The 20,401-nt window shown below is 43.4% G+C and overlaps 1 protein-coding gene across 1 annotated transcript; it reads left to right on the forward strand.

Moving 5' to 3' along the window:
• Window positions 1-8,717: 8,717 nt before the first annotated feature.
• LOC122039016 (auxin-responsive protein SAUR71-like) lies at window positions 8,718-9,490 on the forward strand. Its single transcript, XM_042599028.1, has one exon. The coding sequence runs from the start codon at window positions 8,853-8,855 to the stop codon at window positions 9,231-9,233; it is 381 nt and encodes a 126-aa protein (XP_042454962.1). The 5' UTR covers window positions 8,718-8,852; the 3' UTR covers window positions 9,234-9,490.
• The last annotated feature ends 10,911 nt before the right edge of the window (window positions 9,491-20,401 follow it).

Here is a 20,401-nt window from a genome sequence, read left to right on the forward strand (position 1 = left end):
ATCAACTCCTCGCCGTAGAGATCGGCCCATCTTTCTTCTTCTTCCTCCTCGCGACGCCGGACACTGGCCTCCAACCGCTCCTCTCCTCTTCTCCTCTCCCTCTCCTCCTTCCCACGTGTCGCCTCTGCCGGACTGGCTACTATCCCTCTCCTCTTCCTCACGCCGCTCTTCGCTGCCGCTCCTCTTCCTTTCCTCCTCTCACCGGAGTTGTACCTGAGCCACCTCGTTCCAGATCCAATGCTGCCTACAGCGCTTACAGCGCAAGGCACTCTCTCCAGCAGAGGCAGATGGCATCTTCTCCATTCAGCGTTATCTCCGACATCCTGTGCTTATTGTCGCTTAGAGTCGATCCTCATCGTGTTGGTCGGTTTCCAACCCACCCTGTGGTGCACATCCGAGGTCGATTCCACATTTGATATACACCATCATACACGCCCACTCCAGGTCTGATATCTGATCTACTACTGTCGTATGATTCCGATGTGGATCGGGCCTTCAAGCCCGTGTTGTCACTGTATTCTGTCATGACATGTATGTTATTTTTTATGTCCCGGCCCGCGTGCCGATCTCGTGTTCCGGCCTACGTGCCGACCTAGTGTCCCGGTCTGTATGCTAATTTCGTGTCCCGGCCTGCATGCCGTTAGTACCCCGGCCTGTGTGCTGGTGTTTTATCCCGACCTGCAGCTTGTCTTCCGGTTCCGTGTTGTGTTCAGCTTCTCGTCGTCAGATCCAGCTCTCCATCTTGATCGGGCGTCGTCTACTCTTTCGGGTCGCGATAACTCGAGCCGTGTCCCATCCATATATTCGTTGGATCTGCCTCGAGTATCGGGGTACCGGGGGCTGGGTCAACTCGGTCGCTGACTGCAGGTAGCGTTGACCAAAGGACTTCCGAAGACTTGGTCAACACAGAAGCCATCTCAGCACGTCCCCTTTCGGGACGTCATGACTTCATCAATATTTCATTCACCTCACTCTGTGATCCTTCTGACTCAATTTTTGAATGGGATCAAATATGTTTAAATGTAGTAGTTTTACTTTTCAATATATAATGTGTGTAGTAGTTTTACTTTTCAATCGAAGTAGGATGGGTCTATATTTCGTCTATGCATTTGCTGATGGTCAACTAAAATTCTATCACTGGTCCTTGCATATGGAAGGACGCTTCTCCACATGATTGAACTTTCGATACTTGGCCAGTCTTTACAATTACGTACGCAACCAAGCACGAAGGTTCTCATCGACTCACTCAAATTCAAAGTCGTAGATGATTAGTCAATTAAACAAGCACATGCATGTTTTGATAATCGACCCAATCAATCATCCCTAAGGAAACACAAGCTAAGTTGGGTTGAGTACATGCATCCTTGATGAATCATCAATTAAATTAACCTCACAGCAAATTCCCCCCAAACTCGAGCCGTAGAGTTGCAAGAGAATGCACATCTTATGTAGTTCATGCCCAATGTGTAAATAATTAGTTTTGCAATTGCGAAACCACACAATATCAAATATAAATGAATCGACCATATGATTAAATGTGGACTTTGATTGTCTACTTATCTCGTTTTCACGTCACACTCACACAACTGTTGACCGTAAACTACCATCTATCTCTAGATAGCATTTACATAACGGTCAGCCTTTGACACTTAATTTGGCTCCTAGCTTGAGAAGGAACCATCATAATTCACTAGCTTTATATATGGCGTCGTAGACTTGACATTTCCAAATTGGGCGACATTTCTCAACTTGTTTATCAATCAATTCTCGGGTTCTATACGTCCTGCATCTCCAAATCCTTCTTCTTAATTTTCGATGACACGTGAAAAAGAGAAACATCAAAAACCTCACAAAAATCTCCCTGAGGGATGCCCTTACCAAACAATATACTGTCATTTTATTTTTCCAGTTTTGACCATTCGTACAATTAATGGATGTTCCACGCACAAGTTTCGACCATGATTCTGTGGGTCAAAGTGAATCCTTTTATCAGATTCTCTTCGTGATATTGCTTGTCACAGATCTTGTTCTCTCTCCTTCTCTCTTTGTTGTTGCCTTTTTGTCCTTAGCTTGCGCATTCCGGAAATGCTGTTATATTAATTAATTAATTTATTTCATTTCTTTGAAATTTCTATATATATATATAAATCCAAACAATATTAATCACTATGCTTGTTAGTTTATACTTGAGGCTTTCGTTTTTTGATTAGTGTTTTCTCTTGTGCAATTGTTGCATCAGAAGTGACAAGTGATTGTGATGTGTGGTAGGTAGTTGGTGCGGGTTCGGAGGCGGAGCCATTGTGAGTACCGCTAACCCGATAACAACGACAAAAGCACGCACTTAATCAATGATCCGTTGGCGTGCGCTGGCGGTCGTCCGATGCTTTCTCGATTCCGAATACCGATTATCTGTCAGCGGGCCCTGCTCGCTGGCCCAGCCATCTCCGCCCTTTCCTCAGGATTAGGAGCCCGTTTAGTAGCACGTGGCTTCATTTAATACGGCGTTGTCCTAGTCTAGTTCCGGGTTTAAACTGTTCTCGCAGGGCACCAGAACAGGACGGGAGTGGCACGGGAACCGCCTCGTAAATAACTCGCACAACCGTGCCGGTCGGTCGGGTAACTCTGTCGGGCGGTTGGGTCTACCGGGAGAGGCCCAATGGTGGCCTTACCAGTCGATCGACAACGCGGGTCCCAACCGGTGGAATTCCAAGTCACGACTTTAGTACGGACGCGTGGGGACGCCTGCGCGGTTCCGCCACCGTACAATTACGTGCGTGTGTCCGGCCCTAGCACCATCCAGATTTCCCAAATTACCCTTCTCCATGTTACCTGTCATAAATTTCTCAACTGACCATTTATTAGCTTTAAACGAAAACAAGAAATGTGCACCTTGTTCTTTAAACTCTCCATCTTATTCAGTATTACCAACTTAACATATTTATTTATGAGTAAATTTTGTTGGTTAAAATTTGGTCAACTAAAATTTTCTATCATTCAATTATAATACATGCATATAATTAATATATGCATATGATATTACTAAAAGAGTAAATCTTATTGGCCAGTGATCCTGTCCGAGTCGCTGAATCGACGGACGCTGGGCACGTGGTGTTCTCCTCTGTCTCCGGCCAGCTGCACCGACCTCCGGCGAACCTGCACAGAAGTCGGGCCGGGGAGCCGCGCCGACCGGCTATAAATATCCGCACCGACGAGCTCCGTCGTTAAAGATCGAGAGACGAGCCGGCGTCTATAAACCCTCCGAGCGGAAGACCGTCTAGCCCAGACTTTAAACCGTAGAGCCGCGCCGACCGGCTATAAATATCCGCGCCGAAGACCGTCTAGCCCAGACGTTAAAGCGTCAAAATTAGCCTATAAAGACCGTCTAGCCCAGACGTTAAACCGTAGAGACGAGTCGGCGTCTATAAACCCTCCGAGCGGAAGACCGTCTAGCCCGGACGTTAAACCGTAGAGACGAGCCGGCGTCTATAAACCCTCCGAGCGGAATACAGTCTAGCCCAGATGTTAAACCGTAGAGCCGCGCCGACCGGCTATAAATATCCGCGCCGAAGGCCGTCTAACCCAGACGTTAAACCGTAGAGCCGCGCTGACCGGCTATAAATATCCGCGCCGACGAGCTCCGTCGTTAAAGATCGAGAGACGAGCCAGCGTCTATAAAGGATCCGAGCGGAAGAACCGACGAGCTCCGTCGTTAAAGATCGAGAGCCGCGCCGTCCGGCTATAAATATCCGCGCCGACGAGCTCCGTCGTTAAAGATCGAGAGACGAGTCGGCGTCTATAAATAATCCGAGCGGAATATCGTCGACACTGCAATTATCCGTATTCTCCGCCGATATTGTTAGACCGACGCTAAGTTCCGCTCAGACTCGAGGTATAAAGGTTCTGATCGGCTTATAACGAGCGATTCTTGCTAGCATCACAGAATGATATTCGGCCGAACGGAAGGGCTGGGGAAAACACTTACAAGAATGCACCCCGAATGCCAAAGGTGTGATAGTAGACGAGCGGGCAGCACAAGTATTAGCAAGGGGACAGTGCAAAAAGATAGAGTACACGAAAGGAAAGCATTTCATTGAAATTACAACCTTAGGCCGAGTGGCCTAAGTACAAAAAGATTCATGTTCAGCCGAGCGGCGAAATTACAAGAATTACTCAATGTAGTCGTAGAGGTCCCTCGGAATGTTGCTCAGGAGCTCCACCTGATCGCCGGCTGGAATATTGGTGGACTCCGGAAGAAGGCCCTTCGACTTCAGATAGGTCATAGTGGCCGTAATGGCCAAGTCGAAAGCTGAGTACATCCGCTCGCAAATTTTCTCCGAGAACTCGGGCGATCGGATATGGCTTTGTCGGAGAGCGGCAACTCGGCTCGGCTCGGCATCCTGGTATTCTTTGAAGGTCGCCTGGGAGCTTGTGAGGGCCTCATTCAGATGTTCAATCTTCTCCGCATCGGCCAAGCGGCCTGCCTTCTCCGGTCAAGCTGCTCCGCGCTCCTTTATCTTCAACTCCACCCGGGCCTCCACGTTTTCTTCTCCGGATCGGAGATGGCCGTGTTCTTCCGAGTGGTGGCCAGTGGGCTTGGTCAGCTGTTTTCTTCTGCTCAGCAGCCAGCAGAGTTTGAGCTTTCTTCAGCTCTTTTTGCAGCTCGGAGTAGGAAGGGCCTTGGGAGCCGCTCGGACCACCTGCCGCCTGCAGTTGCCTTATCTCCTCGTCCGCCATAGCCAGGCGGCTGGAAACTGCTATCTCTTCCACCCATCTCTGAAGCAAGAAGGCGCAGTTGTTAAAAGCCGAGCGGAAATATTCTGACAAAACTTCAACAAGCTTACCCCCGTAGCCGCTTGCATGTGGCTGTTGGCTAAGTTCCGGAGGGGGATCATTGCTACGCGCGCCCAAGCGTCGGCCCACATCTCAGCGAGGGGTCCTTTCAAAGTAATGGTGTGCTCGGGCACGGTTGGCCGGTCGGCTTCTAGCAGCAACTCTTCAGTTGGAAGATGAAGAGTAACCCGTATTGTGCGGCCGTGACCGGGGATCGCCCGACCGGGATCAGAAGCTGGCGCAGAAAACCGCGAATGGATGGTCGAGCGTTGGACTGAACGGCGAGCAGGGGGGAGAGTGTCGACCGGAATGGTCGGGCACTGGCGCCTTGCCTTTAGCAGTCACAGCGGCCCGGTCGGAGGGTTGGACCGCGGAGGTAGCCGAGCGCAGCGGAGTCTCCACCCGGCACCTCTTTTGCAGGGCTGTTCCTCCTCCCGAACCCCCGGAGGGGATAGTTCCGCTGGCCACCTGCTGTTGAGAGGCCTGAGCGGCCGATTCACTGGGTGCCGCTCTCTCCTTCGTGAGAACCGACCGACTGAATACCCAACGCCTCATTTCCTTAGCCGCAGCGGCCTCCAGCGCCGCTGCCTTTCTCTTCAGAACGCCGGCCATCACCGAGTCCATGACGATGTCAGCTGCATGAAAAGAAGAAGAAATCAGTTAGCAATTAAAGCAAATGCCCAAGCAAAATTCTTACCGAAGCCGGTCGGAAGTGGGGTCCGTATAGGACTCAGCCCAAAAATGTACATCACTCCCTCGTGAAGAAGTTTGTTGATGTCAAGCCGCAGACCGGCTAGTACATTTGCGGCGTGAAGATAATCCGGTCGGGTCTTGAATTTCTTCAACTCGGGAGGAGGAGGAAGACTGACCTGCCACTGGGTCGGGAAGTTCGGCTGATTGGGCATGCGGATGTAGAAATAATAGTCCTTCCAATGTTTATTGGAGGTGGGTAGTTTGTTGAAGAAGACCAAGGCGGGTCGAGCTTGGAACATAAAGGTGCCCGGCTCGGCTTGCTTAGGGTAGTAGAAATAAAAGAAGACCTCCGGTCGGAGGGGGATGTTGTGAATCTTAAACAAAACAACAACGCCACAGAGGAGACGGAAGGTATTTGGTACTAAACTTCCGAGCGGCACGCCAAAATAATTACAGACGTCTACTATAAAAGGATGCACGGGGAACCGCAGACCGGCGGTAAATTGGTCGCGAAAGACACAGAAACTGCCGCGCGGCGGTCTGTGTGGCCGAGCGGCGGGACCAGCTAGGCGAACTTCGAAATCCTCGGGGATTTCGAAATTGTCAGCCAAAATATCAAAATCCCGTTGTTCGAAACGGGACCGCATGGTAGTATACCATGGGCCTAGGGATTGTTCTTCGGGATGAGAAGAACTGGCCATGATCCGGACATAAGAAATCAAAAAAGAAGTTTCAAAGACGAAGAAAAGGAGTTTCAAAGACTGGAGCTAAGGGAAGAAATGCGAATTAGTACCAGAAAGGAAGAAGGAAAGATCTAAAACCTTACTGAGGGAAGAGGGATCGAGGAAAGGCGCCGAAGAGCGTCAAAGGGCAGAAACAAGATCGCCGGAGCTCCAAAGCGCAGAGGGCAACAGTAGAGGTAACGGAGGCGAGTGAAGGTGAGAAAGAAACGAAGAATTTATAGGGTGAGGGCCGGGCGGCCTCCACCGTCGGATCCAGGTCACGGGAATCAAAGCATGCATTTAGCCGTTTATTTCGAATTGCTTCGATCACATCAAAATATCATGCCACCGCCTCCGTACTCTGATGGCATTGCTCCACGTGGCAGTCAATCATTCAGAGCATTTAATGAAGGTATGATCAACCTTGATGTCGAAGATTGGGGCAGAACGCGAGGAGATCCGGTGAAGGCCATCATTGATTCATTCAAGGATATCTCTACGGCTGACCGGGCGGAGAGTATTAGCATGGAGGAGCCGTCGGCTAGACTCACAGTCCAGTTAGTCAGACTCACTGCCTCCTTCGACTAGACTTGAAGAGGAGGCAAGTGATCCGGCGGTAAGAATGGGGGACCCACAGAGGGGGTCACGCGCCCGTCGGCGCCGTCCAGGACGTCACGGGACAGGCGCTCTTCCAGCGGGACGAGCGGCGAGTCGATCCGGCCGGCGCCCTCTTCGGGGAAGAGGCGCGCCAAGAGCGGCGCGAACCGCTGCCAGCGCGCCACGGCCGCGTCCACGTCGGCACGGCCGTCATCGCCGGTCGGCTCATCATCGACAGACACAGCGGCGGTCCCGCAAGATCTCAGGGCATGGGCTGCCGCCGCCGAGCCGAGACGCTCGGAGTCGCCGATGAGATGACTGGCTGTGATCAATTTAAATCGATCCCGCCCGAGCCGAATCGACTGACGGGCACGTGGTGCCTCCTCGCCTCCGCCACCGCACCGACCTCCCAACCCCGCATGGGTCGGGCCGGAGGGGTCCCCATGACGACCCTCCGACGCCAAGTCGGCAAGGCATGCAGAGGATCTTCCAATATGCGAGAGCGCATCTCTGGGTGAGGACCCATATAGGGTCAGAAGAGGCATGTGCACTCATACCGAGGTGCACACGTGTTCGTGCCATACCTTAGTACGGGCTTGCCGATGAGCTTGTCGACCCTCATCGCTACATCCGAGCATGTCTCTACGGGACAAGGAGCCCATGCCCTAAGATCTTGCGATCACCCGCCGCCGAGGATGTTTCGCCCTTGTTCCATGATGAGCGCCCGACGGCGGTTTCTCACGTCCGACCGGGACGGCCGATCCGCCGGAGCTTCGTCGTGCTCGGACCGCTCGCAGTGTTGATACTTTATTCTTTCTACCGAGCAGCCATCCGCTCGGCACTACTATACTGTTCATCATGAGCGTCGGCATCGCTTCCGCTCGGAAGCTTCAGCCGGTCGTCACCATCATAATCAGCTCGGCCAAGCTTCTGGTTGGCCTTTTACCTTTCGACCTCCACGTGGCGTTGACTCTGCTAAATGGGGTCCCCCATTCTTACCGCCGGATCAGCCAGAATCTGATCAACTAGAATTCTCTATCGTCCAATTATAATATATGCATGTACATGCATGTAATTAATATATGCATATGATATTACTAAAATATCTTTGTACATGCATGCATGTATAAATTCTAGTTGGTCAGATTCTAACTATTTAGTATTACCCTTACTAAAATATCTTTATACATGTATGCATACATGAATTCTAGCTGGTCAAATTCTGATCATTTAGTATTATCCTTTATTTATTTAATATAAATAAGATTATTCAATATTTATGATTTAAAATATAATAAATTTAGTTAGTCTTATCTTATTTAAAAGAAAATTTTCTATAAATTTATTATAATTAATTGCAATTTAAATATTTTATCACTTCTAATGACCCTGAAAAATTCATCCGATTGTGCTTACTGATAATAAAGTGACGAATTTGGATTATTTTCATCCAAAAAAGGAATTGTTTAATTGTGAAGCCTATTTTGGTCATTAAATATAGTCCCAACCGAAGACAACGTAACGTGGCCGCGGGCCCCTTCTCGGTCCTTCACGTGAACTGACGCAGCAGGGACGGCTCACGGTCGCCGTACAAATGGGAATACGGATGGTGCAACTGCCAGTTCCATACCCAACCTTCCACAACCATACCCAGAGGTTGATCCCTACTGTCAGATCGTTGATATGTTCGTGATTATTATAATCTATCCGTTTAATTTGATGTTCGCTGTTCTGATTCGGATAGCGGTCGAATCTCTTCGATGTTGGATACCCAAAATTCGTACCTCTCCGTAGTCCCTTTCACTCACCCACCCGGCCACCCACTTGTTTAAAGAAATAAAAATGGAAACAAATTCATTATGATGCCGGAAAATGGTTATAAATACACCCGCCCCTCCTTTTCCGCTCAGGCGCTGCTCGCTCTGTTCTCGAACCCTAATCCACGGCGTCGACCGTTCGATCTCTGCTTTGGCCGTCGATTTGTGTGCGGATCGCGGTCGGAGGGGAGGGATGAAGCGGCTTATCCGTCGGATCGTAAGGGTAGCAGACGCGTCGCACTGCCGTGCGCCTGGGAAGGGGGCTTCGGCGCCGCGTCGGCGTGTGCCGGGGGGCCACGTCCCAGTGTGCGTCGGCGAGGAGATGGAGCGGTTCGCGGTGCGGGCGGAGCTCCTAGGCCGGCCGGCGTTCGTCGAGCTCCTCCGTCGGTCAGCGCAAGAGTATGGCTACGCGCAGCGCGGCGTGCTGCGGATCCACTGTCCCGTCCCGCTCTTCCGCCGCCTCCTCCTCCTCTCCTCGTCACCCGCCGCGTCTTCTTCTTACGATCCGGCGTTAGAGGAGCTCTTCCGTGCACTGCCGGACAGTGACAGCGCCAGCTCCGCTTCTCCGATCTGACCTTTCTCCTCCATGGTTTTCGCTGCTTCTCGATTGACACTGCCCTGGTTTTTCCCAACATTTTGCCCTCCCCGGCCCTTGTGTATAGGAGGAGAGCATTTCCTGGATACAGTGTTTCCTTCGCTTTTCTTTTAGTACTTCTGCGAGAAGTGATTATGCTTGATGCGCAGTGAGGAACCACTTGAACTAGATTAGAGCGCATCAAAATACATGTAATTTTGAGCTGATCTAGGAAAAAAAATCCTTCTTGTTGTCAATGCCATGTTTTAAATCAGCGTATGTTTACATGTTCAAGTATTTGTTCCTCAATTGTTCTCAGACTGACTGACTCAGTTGAATCTAATCTCTGTTTTTGTTTAAAGAAAAAGCAAACAATGATGAAGCTGCAAACTGCTGCCAACTGCTGCAGATTATTATGATTTATTGAGGTCGGCTAGAACTAATTTGAGGACAAACTCTAATTATCGGCTTTTGCTTTGGTGATTTGGTTTGGTAATGAATGCTAGCGCCACTCGTTAGGTAGTTAGTGCAAGTAATGAGATCATCTCATGAAATATCGTAATACCCAACAGTTGTAGCATTCTCTAAAATTAACTCAATTCCCTTTTGATCTCATTTCATTTCTTATTAGTTTATCAGCATGTTCTTTCTTCTCCATTTGGAAGTTCGTTCTGTTTGGTTTCTGCAAAATTATTTATTGATCGTTGTCTTGTGACTTTTTTAACTTGTAAAGAATATGAGACTTTCAACTTTCTTTTAACTAACAATAATTTAGATGTGGTTTGCAGGAACTTGCCATTTGTCCTCACCAGATCGGAAATTAAAAGTACTAATTGTACGGGCTTTAGTTGAATCAACGAATAGTCAACAGAGGAGAGAGCCAAGCATCTCTTAACAATTGTAAGTTTCCTGGTTCTTAAATTTGAATTGGCTTCTTCTACTTGTCCATTTAAAAACCATATCAACCTTGGTCCTTTTCATTCTAGAGCTTGATGATGATCTTTTAAATTTATATGTTATTTTGATTAAAAAAAAAAAATAGACTTGTGCCTCTCTTGTGCTTGACCTTGTTGCAAATGCCAAGTCATTATGACTTAACTTCTCCGTGCTTCAATCGTTTAAGCTACTGATAGTCTGAACGTAATATTTGTTTCCTCTGAATTGTGGTCAATGAGAAGAACAAGAGGTTAACAAAACCTATGAGATAAAGTAATTATTTCATAAGAGTGCTGAAAGAAGATTACCGGACAATAGAAAACTCTTCTAGTAGATTTTTAAATGTAGACTAATTTATTGATTAGAATTTTTTTTTTTCTCACACAGTAGAATGCATGATCCACGATGCTGTATTTTATTAGCTATTTCGCGCAATTTCCTTGCGTTTGACATTAATTATTCTGACACTAGCATTAATATCAACCACACCAAGTTGTTTCTTTTTAGAATGATGCGTATTCAAACAGTTCGATCTCCTTTCTAATTTTAGATGTGAGCTAAAAATATTTAGTTGCACAAAATTCTTACCTTATGAAACATGTTAGAAGGGAATGGTTCCACAAAATTGCCTCAGAGGCAGCTCAACCACAGCTTTATTTTCCTCCAGTCATCCCACTGTCACTGTCCATCATACAAACCTACTTGTTCAACTGAGACAATGTCTACGCACGTTTATGAACTTACTGGAAACACCTTCCAGGAACTTCCCTAGCATAGATGCCTTAGAAGCTTCGCCTGGTCTGGACTTCTTTATGATGTTGATGGGATTGCAAGGAAGGTTCCTCGCTTTACAATTACAACAATGCTATAGAGTTTTCGGTAGAATTTTCTATAGAGATTCCCAGTTAAGATTTAGACTTTCTTTACCTCTTCTAAACCTGTGTTTGCAGAGACAGAAGGGACTCTTCCACCGCTTTGGCTCTGTGCTTACCGTTTGTGGGATTGCAAGGAAGGTTCCTCGCTTCACTCTGTCGTTGTTGCGTTCGTCGATCACTCCTGAGCCATCGTGAGGAAGGAAACGAAGGGTGCAGAAGGGATGGATCCCCCTCTCTATCCGTCTTTTGAGGCTGCAGTGCCTCGCATGCAGAGAGGCATACCAGCTCCTCTCTATTAGTTCTTCACCGAGATGATTAGTTGAGGAAGGAGATTCATTTGTGTATGAGTTTAATTATATTGAATGTTTCAATGTACTATAATTGATTTATATTATTACACTTGTATTAATGATTTTCAGTAATGATGTTTAAAAATTGTATGAGAAGAGATTCTGTTACATGTGGATGCGTAATTTGTTACTGCAGTTGGTATCAATTATTAAATTTTAATTTTAATTAATGACAAGTAGATTTTGATAGATATTGGGTAAGAAGTCTAGTCGAGATGTGTTATTCCTAATTGGTGAAGTCCAAATATGGGATTTTGATAGTAGATCAAAAATGTTCGATTCCCGATGGATTAAAGTCCGGATGTGTGATTTCGGTAGGAGATCGGGATGTTTAATTCCTGATTGGTAAAGTCCAGATGTACAATTTCGACAGGAATATCTGGTGGGTCAGATTGGACCTCAATGAGGTAACTTGACACTTGATAAGTGAAGGTAAGTCATTAGAGGAGAGTGACTCAATGAGGATGTGTCTCAGTTGAGGAGACAGTAGGCGTCAATCCAATTTAGATTCATTTCGAAAACCTAAATTGAGACCCTGACTAGATTCTGGTCTCAGGGAAATATGATCTAATTACTAATTAATACTATTTTTATTGTGTTAACTCTATTTTATAGGTTATTATTTATTTTGAACTAATATGAACTTGCAGGGCAAAAGGAGCACAAGTTGCCTCGGGTGAACAGTACTTGAGGCACCTTTCAGGTGACAGAAGGCGTCTTGAGTACTGTTCATGGAAGGCGTCTTCGGGAGTTTGGAATACACCTTCAATCAGATAACGCAGAAGAACTCAGCGATAATAAGAGCCAGATTTTAAGAGATAGGTTTTGTGGTTGAAGGTGCCTTCAGTACGTTGAAAGTGCCGTCCATCCTTTATAAAAGATACATTTGACCAAAGCTTTTACAACAACTCTTCTACAAGCTTCTATGTGTCCGTTTGGCATTTCGACTAGCGGTGCAAATGAGTTGAGCCGCTCGCGGTCAAAGCTCGACTCAAGCTTGAATTTGATTGAGCTCGAGCCGAGCTCGAGCCGAGCTCGAGCCGACTCGTTTAACATTCGAGCCGAGCTCGAGCTCATTTAACACTAGCTTGATGGCTCGTCGAGCCTTGCCAAGCCAAGTTAATTTAATATTTTAATAATTAAAATTATTATTATTTTTAAAATGAAGAATAAGTTAAGGAGGAGTTTGTGGCTAGAGCATGTCATTTGGTGTATTTGAGGTCTACGATTCGAATCCCTGCTTGAATAGGCTTTTAATTTATTTTTTCAAGTCAGGCTCGATCGAGCTCAAGCTCGAGTAGAGCCTATGTAGTTTTCTTGAGCTCGAGATGGCATGAGCTCGGCTCGGCTCGATTACAACCCTAATTCCGACTGCTCCATCTTTCTACTGCTAGTGGATTACCCATCGATAGGTCCGTGAGACTTGGGTCTTAAAGTAGGAGTCGTCGAAGGCTCCAAATCCCCTCTTCTAGCGGTTCCGGAAGAGGTTATTGGTGGATTATCCATCGATAGGTCTGTGGAACTTGGGTCTTAAAGTAGGACTCCAAACCAAGTAAAAACCGAACATATGTTTTTTTTTTTCTTTTTCTTTTTCTTGTTTTCTCATTATTCCGCTGCATTCGTACTTAGTTTTAAAATGAAAAAGAAAAGTTTTTAAAACCACATGATTCACCCCTCCTTTCTCACATGTTTTTTAATCCAACAGTCTCATTGTGAGCATGACCTGTACGTGTTGACCACCTGAATCACTTTTTACTACCTGCTTAAAACTGTAAAGGAAGTATTAATCTAAAATTAATGGACGACATGAAACTCAGTCATGAGGATTCCGTAATGTCTCAGAAATAATGGTAAACATTAAACTCATTAATTATGATTCCGTAACGTCTCGGTAATCATGTTCGACATTAAACTCATTAATGGTGATTCCGTAATGTCTCGACAATAATGGTCGACATTAAATCTAATATTAAATGGTCATAACTCACATTGTAGCCATGGGTGAGCCCTCCTATAAAAGGAGGTCGTGAGCAAGAGCAAAGAAAGAGAAGAGAAGCAAAAGAATTTCTCTACCTTCATTCTCTGATTCTTTCCTCTCAGTCATTCATCCGCTAGGTTGAACTACTCGTGATAACATTCGGGTGCATTCTCAGTTGCCACAAACAACCAGTGCTTAGTTGTGCGCATGGTTTTTTCATTATATCCTGGGAAACATACAACCTGAGAGAACCTCAAAGCATAGCTAGAGGTGGGGCGAATCTGTTTCTAAGAAACTGCATTGAGCAGGTCTTGACATCTCCTCGGCAAATTCCTTTTCGAACTCGACGACTCTGACTCCCCACTCGACTTCCAACTCCTGACTCAGCCACTCTACTTTATCTTCCTAACAACACAGTAGCTCGGTCTGACTTTCAAGGTTGATAACCTGAGATTATCTGCTCAAGCCATCTCTGTTGGAACCCCAAGGTTGTTTTGGTGTGATCAACAAGTTAAGTTAGGTCATGTGTATTTTTAATTTTGTGTCTAAGTGTGCAGGAGCTTAGGAGCATAGGTAGTTGAGCGGAAGATTTAGCTAGCGAGAAGGACGTCACGCGGTGCGTCCGAGGGATGAAGCACTGCGGAAGAGTACACCGACGGACGAGAAGAAAGTGTGTGGTGGTTCTAAGGGACGAGAAGCCGGAGCGGAAGACTGCTCGAGGAGCAAGAGACGCAGCTAGCGAGAAGGTCAGCATGGGGTGCGACCGAGGGACGAAGACGGCGGATGAGTACGTTGGCGGATGAGAAGGAAGCACACGACAATTCCGAGGGACGAGAAGCTGGAGCGGAAGCCTGCTCAAGAAGACCAAAAGTTGGGTTCGAGTGAGCTCTATTCCGGATGGCAGAGATCACCCAAGCGAGCGGAACTGGAGCAGAAGACCCGGACCGAGGCGAACGGAGCCGGAGCAGAAGACGCAGGTTGAAAAAGTCAACGGGGTTGACTTTTTCACCCGGGCCGCCCGAAACTGTTCGGGGCGCCCGCAACAGACCGGGGCGCCCGGAACAGTCTGCGGCGCTCGGAGTTAAAATTTATCCAGATTGCAGTCAAACCATGATCTGTGCGCAGGGGATAAAATTTTATCCCCCCAGAACACCTGGAACCCTTCGGGGCACCATGACCAAGGCTATAAATACAGCCTTGGTCCAGAAGCTTTCAATCAACTCAAGCAATTCATTTCCAACACTTGTACGTTTTATTTCTAGATTAGCTTCTCTGTTTTGCGCTTCACTGCTGTAAGAGGCTTCTCCGCCTGAAGGAGATAGTTAGTGCGACATATTCCTTGGATTAACAATCTTCCCGATTGTAACCAAGTAAAACATTCTTTGCCTCTTCTTTTACTTTCTGTCTATTTAATTATTATGCAAGTGGTAGTTTAAGAAGTTCGAGAAATGTTTCATTTTATTATTTTTCAGGCAATACAACCCCCCTTCTAGCCAGCCCCAGCGTTCCAACAATCTCAATAGATAAGTTTAACTTTAGTTTATAAATTCTCCAAAATCGTTGACAACAGATTGTCAAACAATCTTGAAACAAACTCGTTTCTATTGAAATGATCACAAAAAGTGTTGAGGTGCAACAGACTCATCAAATGAAGACTTCCTCCGTCTTGATTGGAAATGCTCCAATCAATCACAGGGAAAGGCTAGAGAAATTCACTAGGTTGAACTTCAAGAGGTGGCAGTAGAAGATGTTTTTCTACTTGACTATGTTCAATCTGGCTCGATTCTTGACCGAGAATCCTTCCAAGCATGCTGAGGATACTGATGTTCATACCATCAATACAATGGATGCATAAACTCATTTGAGTTCCTTTACTGAAATTACATCCTTAACTACCTTGTCTACTTGTTGTACGATGTGTATAGCATGAAGAGAACGGCTAAGGAGCTATGGGATGTTGGTTGATCCTAAGAAGATCGTACCGGCTCCACTGTACAAAAATTTTGTACAAGTGTCGAACCTTTCCTAAACAACCTATTGTGTTCTTTAGAAATTAAATTAGGAATCGCAAACGGAACTTAATATTATTGATTCCAAATTTAACTTATCTATTCTTAATGGTTTAGATTTGGATCGCAAACGATGCTTAACATTATTGATCCAAACCCACCTATGTTATAAATTCAATTAAATATTAATTTCCAAAATTGGCTTCCAGGACTGCATGGCGAGGCACTAGTTCTTCTTGGGTATAAGATCATCCACCACCGCCTAGACAAAGTCTTTTAATGAAAGCTAATATTTAATTTCCTTATATAACTCTAAGTTTAACCAAAAAGAACAATCGAATTACAAATTCGAAAAATAAAAAAAAACACAAACTCGAATCACAAATTCGAAACTCTAGAATCATATACCTTTTGTGTTTGGAATTCATACAAAGAAAAACTAGCATGATGCGAAAAATAATTACTAGTTATACCTTTTCTTTGTATGCTAATAACCTTAAGATCTTCTGTCGTATTCCTCGCCTCCTCTTGAACGTCGTGTGGGTGACGATCCTCCAAGATGAACACCACCCAAAAGCTTCTCCTTCTTCTCTAACATTCGGCCACCACCACTACCAAGGAAAAAGAGAACAAGGGGAAAGGAAAGGGGAGAGGGCCGGCCACAAGAGAGAGCACAAGCAAGAGAATAAGAATTGATACCTCATGAGGCCTCTCCTCCCCTTCTTTTATAATACTTGCCCAAGGCAAATAAAAAAAGATTTTTTACAAAAATTAAAATCTTCCTCTTGTTTTCCTTTTCTCCTTTTTAATTTCCTTTTCTCCTTTTAATTGATTGAATGGTTTTGTAAAAATTTTATAAGCAAAGAAAGAAAGCTCTTATAAAATTTTTACAAGCTCTCTTTTAATTTCCTAACGTGGATATTTAAAAAAGGGAAATTTTAAAACAAGTTTTAAGATTTAAAATTTCCTTTTTTAACATAGTTACAAAAAAGGAAAATTTAAAATTTAAAATTTTCTTTTTAAAAATCATGTGGATGGTTAAAAAAGGAAAGTTTTAAAACTTTTAAAAACTTTCTTTTAAACCATGTGGCCTAATTCAAATAAAGAAAGTTTTATAATTTTAAAATCTCTCTTTTAAAACTTGTAGATATCTACAAAGAGAAGATTTTAAAAATTCAAAACACCCCTCATACTTTGAATTATAGTGGCCGACCCCCCTCTTGCTTGGGCACCAAGCAAGGGGCCGACCCCTTTGAGAAGGAAGTGGTCGGCCCTATGGCTTGGTCACCAAGCCATGGGTCGGCCCCGTCTTGGACACTAAGATGTGCTTTTCATGAGTGGATTTGAGGCTTCATTGAGGTTATGACGGGGACCTAGAGGAGAAATTGGTTTTGGCCTCCCGGCGAGCTCGAGTATCCCGTGTTCACCCCGAACACACAACTCAAGTTCATCAATAATAACTCATTCCACTAGAGAGTTATTATTGTACTACCGCACCAATCCCAAATTACATTATGGGCTCTTTCTTATCATAAGTGTGTTAGACTCCCTGTGTTTAAGATGTTGGATGCCCACTAATTAATTGAGTTACTGACAACTCATTTTAATTAATATCTCAGTCCAAGAGTAGTACCACTCAACCTTATCGTCATGTCGGACTAAATCCACCTGCAGGGTTGAACATGACAATCCTTATAAGCTCCTCTTGGGGACATTATCAACCTAAATTACTAGGACACAGTTTCTTTCTATAATCAACAACACACACTATAAGTAATATCATTTCCCAACTTATCGGACATTTTGATTTATCAAGCTAAATCTCACCCTTTGATAAGTTAAAGAAATAAATACTAAATATATGTGTTTGTTACTATATTATGATTAAGAGCACACACTTCCATAATAACTAAGGTATTGTTCTTTTATTAAGTCGGTATAAAAAGAACTTATCTTAAATGATCTTGCTCAATACACTCAGAGTGTACTAGTATAATTTATTAGTCAAGATAAACTAATACCTAATTACACTACGACTATTCCAATGGTTTGTTCCTTTCCATCTTAGTCGTGAGCTATTGTTTATAATTTATATAGAACCGATAACATAATCTTATGTGTGTGACACCACACACCATATTATCTACAATATAAATTAATTGAACAATTACACTTAGCATATAAATGTAGATATTTTTGACCAATGTGATTCTTTATTTCAAAATAAATGTTTACAAAAGCTAGGCTTTTAGTATACACTCTAACATGGGAGTCCTTAGACAAAAAGTACAAGACAGAGGATGCATGGGCCAAGAAAGTCATTGTGGGTCGATTCCTAGACTGCGAGATGGTTGACTTCAAGATAGTGATCAGCCAAGTCTATGAGCTTCAAGTGATCTTGCACGAGATTCATTCAGAAGGAATAGTTCTGAGTGGAACTTTTCAGGTGGCTGCTATCATTGAGAATTTGTCTTCAGGATGAAAGGATTTCAAGAACTAAAGCACAAGTGGAATGAGATGAATCTGGAGAAACTCATTGTTATATTTCGAATGGAAGAGAACAATAAGAGTTTAGAGAGAAAACTGTTCTCTCGGGTTAAGGTGAAAGCCAACATGGTCAAGCACAGTCAAAACTCGAAACGAAAGAACTCCAAAACTTCTAATATGTGATCCTAAGTAGGCATAAGCAAGAAATTCTTTGGGAAGTGCTTCAACTGTGGTTGAATCGGTCATAAATCTTCGGATTGCAAAAAGCCAAATAAGTAGGAGACTGACCTGAATGAGGGACCAAAAATGGATAACCTCTATGCCATGGTCTCTGAACTGAACCTAATGGGTTCAAATTCATGATAATAGTGGATCGATACTAGAGCCACCAGACATGTCTGTTGCAATAAGGAGTTACTCCACAACTATGAAAAAAAATCAAAGATTGAGAGAAATTGTTTATAGAAAACTCGGCAACCTCGGACATCATGGGCCAAGAAAAAGTGGTGTTGAAGCTGGCCTTAGGCAAGAGTTAACTCTCAACAATATATTGTATATTCCAGAGATTCGGAAGAATCTAGTGTCCAGATCACTATTAAGCAAGTATGACTTCTACATTATTTTTGAGTCGGGCAGAACTCTGTTATGTTTAAAAATATAATGTTTTTAGGAAAGAGTTATGTAGTTGATGAGCTAGTTAAGCTCAGTGTAAAGATGATTACGCCTCAGGTTAATAAAACTGTAAACTCTTTCGTTTATATGCTTGAGTCTTCATGTTTATGGCATGGTAGACTAGGACATATTTACTACGATGTGTTACGTAGATTAATTAGCATGTAAAGTATACCAACATTCCACCTTGATCTAAAACATAAGAGTGAAATTTGTGTTGAAACGAAAATGACAAGGTTATCCTTTCAACGACTTAATTCACACTAACATATGTAATCTCAAAGGTACACTGACACGAAGTGGTAATAAATACTTCATTACTTTAATAGATGATAACATAAAATAATGTTACATATATCTTCTCAAAAGTAAGGATGAAGATTAGAGAAATTTATTTTCTATAAAAATGAGATTGAAAACCAATTTAATAAAATGATTAAGGTGGTTCGAAGTGACCGAGCTGATGAATATGTTTCACTATTCACTAAGTTATGTGTTGAACATAGGATCAAACACGAAATAATAACTTCTTATACTCCTCAGTAAAATGGATTTGTTGAGCGAAAGAATTGCACTCTAAATAAGATGATGAATATTCTTCTATTGAGCTCTGTACTACTAACAACTAATTATCTTTTAAATAAGGTGTCCCAAAAGAAAATAGATAAAAGCTCTTATAAGTTATAGAATGAAAGACAATCGTCTTATAAATATTTGCAAATGTAGGGGTGTTTCACCAAATTTTTGATACCTAATCCGAAAAGAATTAAGATATAACAAAAAACTGTTGATTGCATATTTATTGGATATACACATAATAGAAGTGCGTATCATTTTTATGTGTATGAGTCACAAATATTAGATATACATAAGAATTCAATAATAGAATCTAGAAATGTCTCGTTCTTTGAGCATGTGCAGTGTTTCCATATATGACCCGAGAAGAAACTAGCTCCTCAAAATGAGCATATGAAACACATGAAGAAGAAGATAATGATGAACCAGTTGAGGTTGAACTTAGACGTAGTAAAAGAGCTCTGGTGAAAAAATCTCATGGAATAAATTTTATCACTTTCATATTGAAAAGTGAGCCCCACAGTTACTCAGAAGTAGTAAGATCTTCTGATGGACCTCACTGGAAAAAGATAATTACATCTAAGATAGACTCTATCTTATAAAATCATACCTAAGAACTTGTGGATTTTCTTCAAGGAAGCAAACCATTAAGTTGTAAGTGGATCTTCAAGAATAAAATGAAATCATATGATAAGTATAAGGACAGATTGGTAATCAAAGAATACTAACAACAAGAAGATCTTAGTGTGGCTATCGTCGCTCTATGAAATCTGAAAAATACATTAGATGAATATAAAAACAATTTTTCTAAATGGAGATTTAAAAGAAAAAATCTATATGGAACAACCTGAAGGCTTTTTTGTACCAGGATATAAAAATAAGGTTGTTAGATTAGTGAAGTCATTATATGGCTTGAAACAAGAGCCAAAACAGTGACATGAGAAATTTGACAATGGCATGAAGGAATTATTAGCATTAGCCCTAGTACCAATTATAAGATGATTGATAAGGTAATTTTGTATCATATTTTATTAATTAATAAAAGATAAAGTTGGTTATTATATTTATTTTAGTTCAGTGTTGAATGAATAAGTATAATAATATCCTAGGGTAATACGTTTTAGTCTACAACATATCAATTGGTTGAATAGATAGTGGAAGTCTGTATATATATATATATATACAGATGGACTATAAAGTCGATCACTGGATATGCAATAAGTTATACGGAGGAATGTGAATGATGTAGATGGGATCTATCCCTTCCATATGACGGAAGCGATAT

This window comes from Zingiber officinale, chromosome 1A, assembly GCF_018446385.1.
Source record: "Zingiber officinale cultivar Zhangliang chromosome 1A, Zo_v1.1, whole genome shotgun sequence".
Lineage (NCBI taxonomy): Eukaryota > Viridiplantae > Streptophyta > Magnoliopsida > Zingiberales > Zingiberaceae > Zingiber > Zingiber officinale.

Excerpts from the sequence above, each read along its gene's own strand:
- LOC122039016 (XM_042599028.1), top strand. The coding sequence starts at position 8,853 with ATGAAGCGGCTTATCCGTCGGATCGTAAGGGTAGCAGACGCGTCGCAC.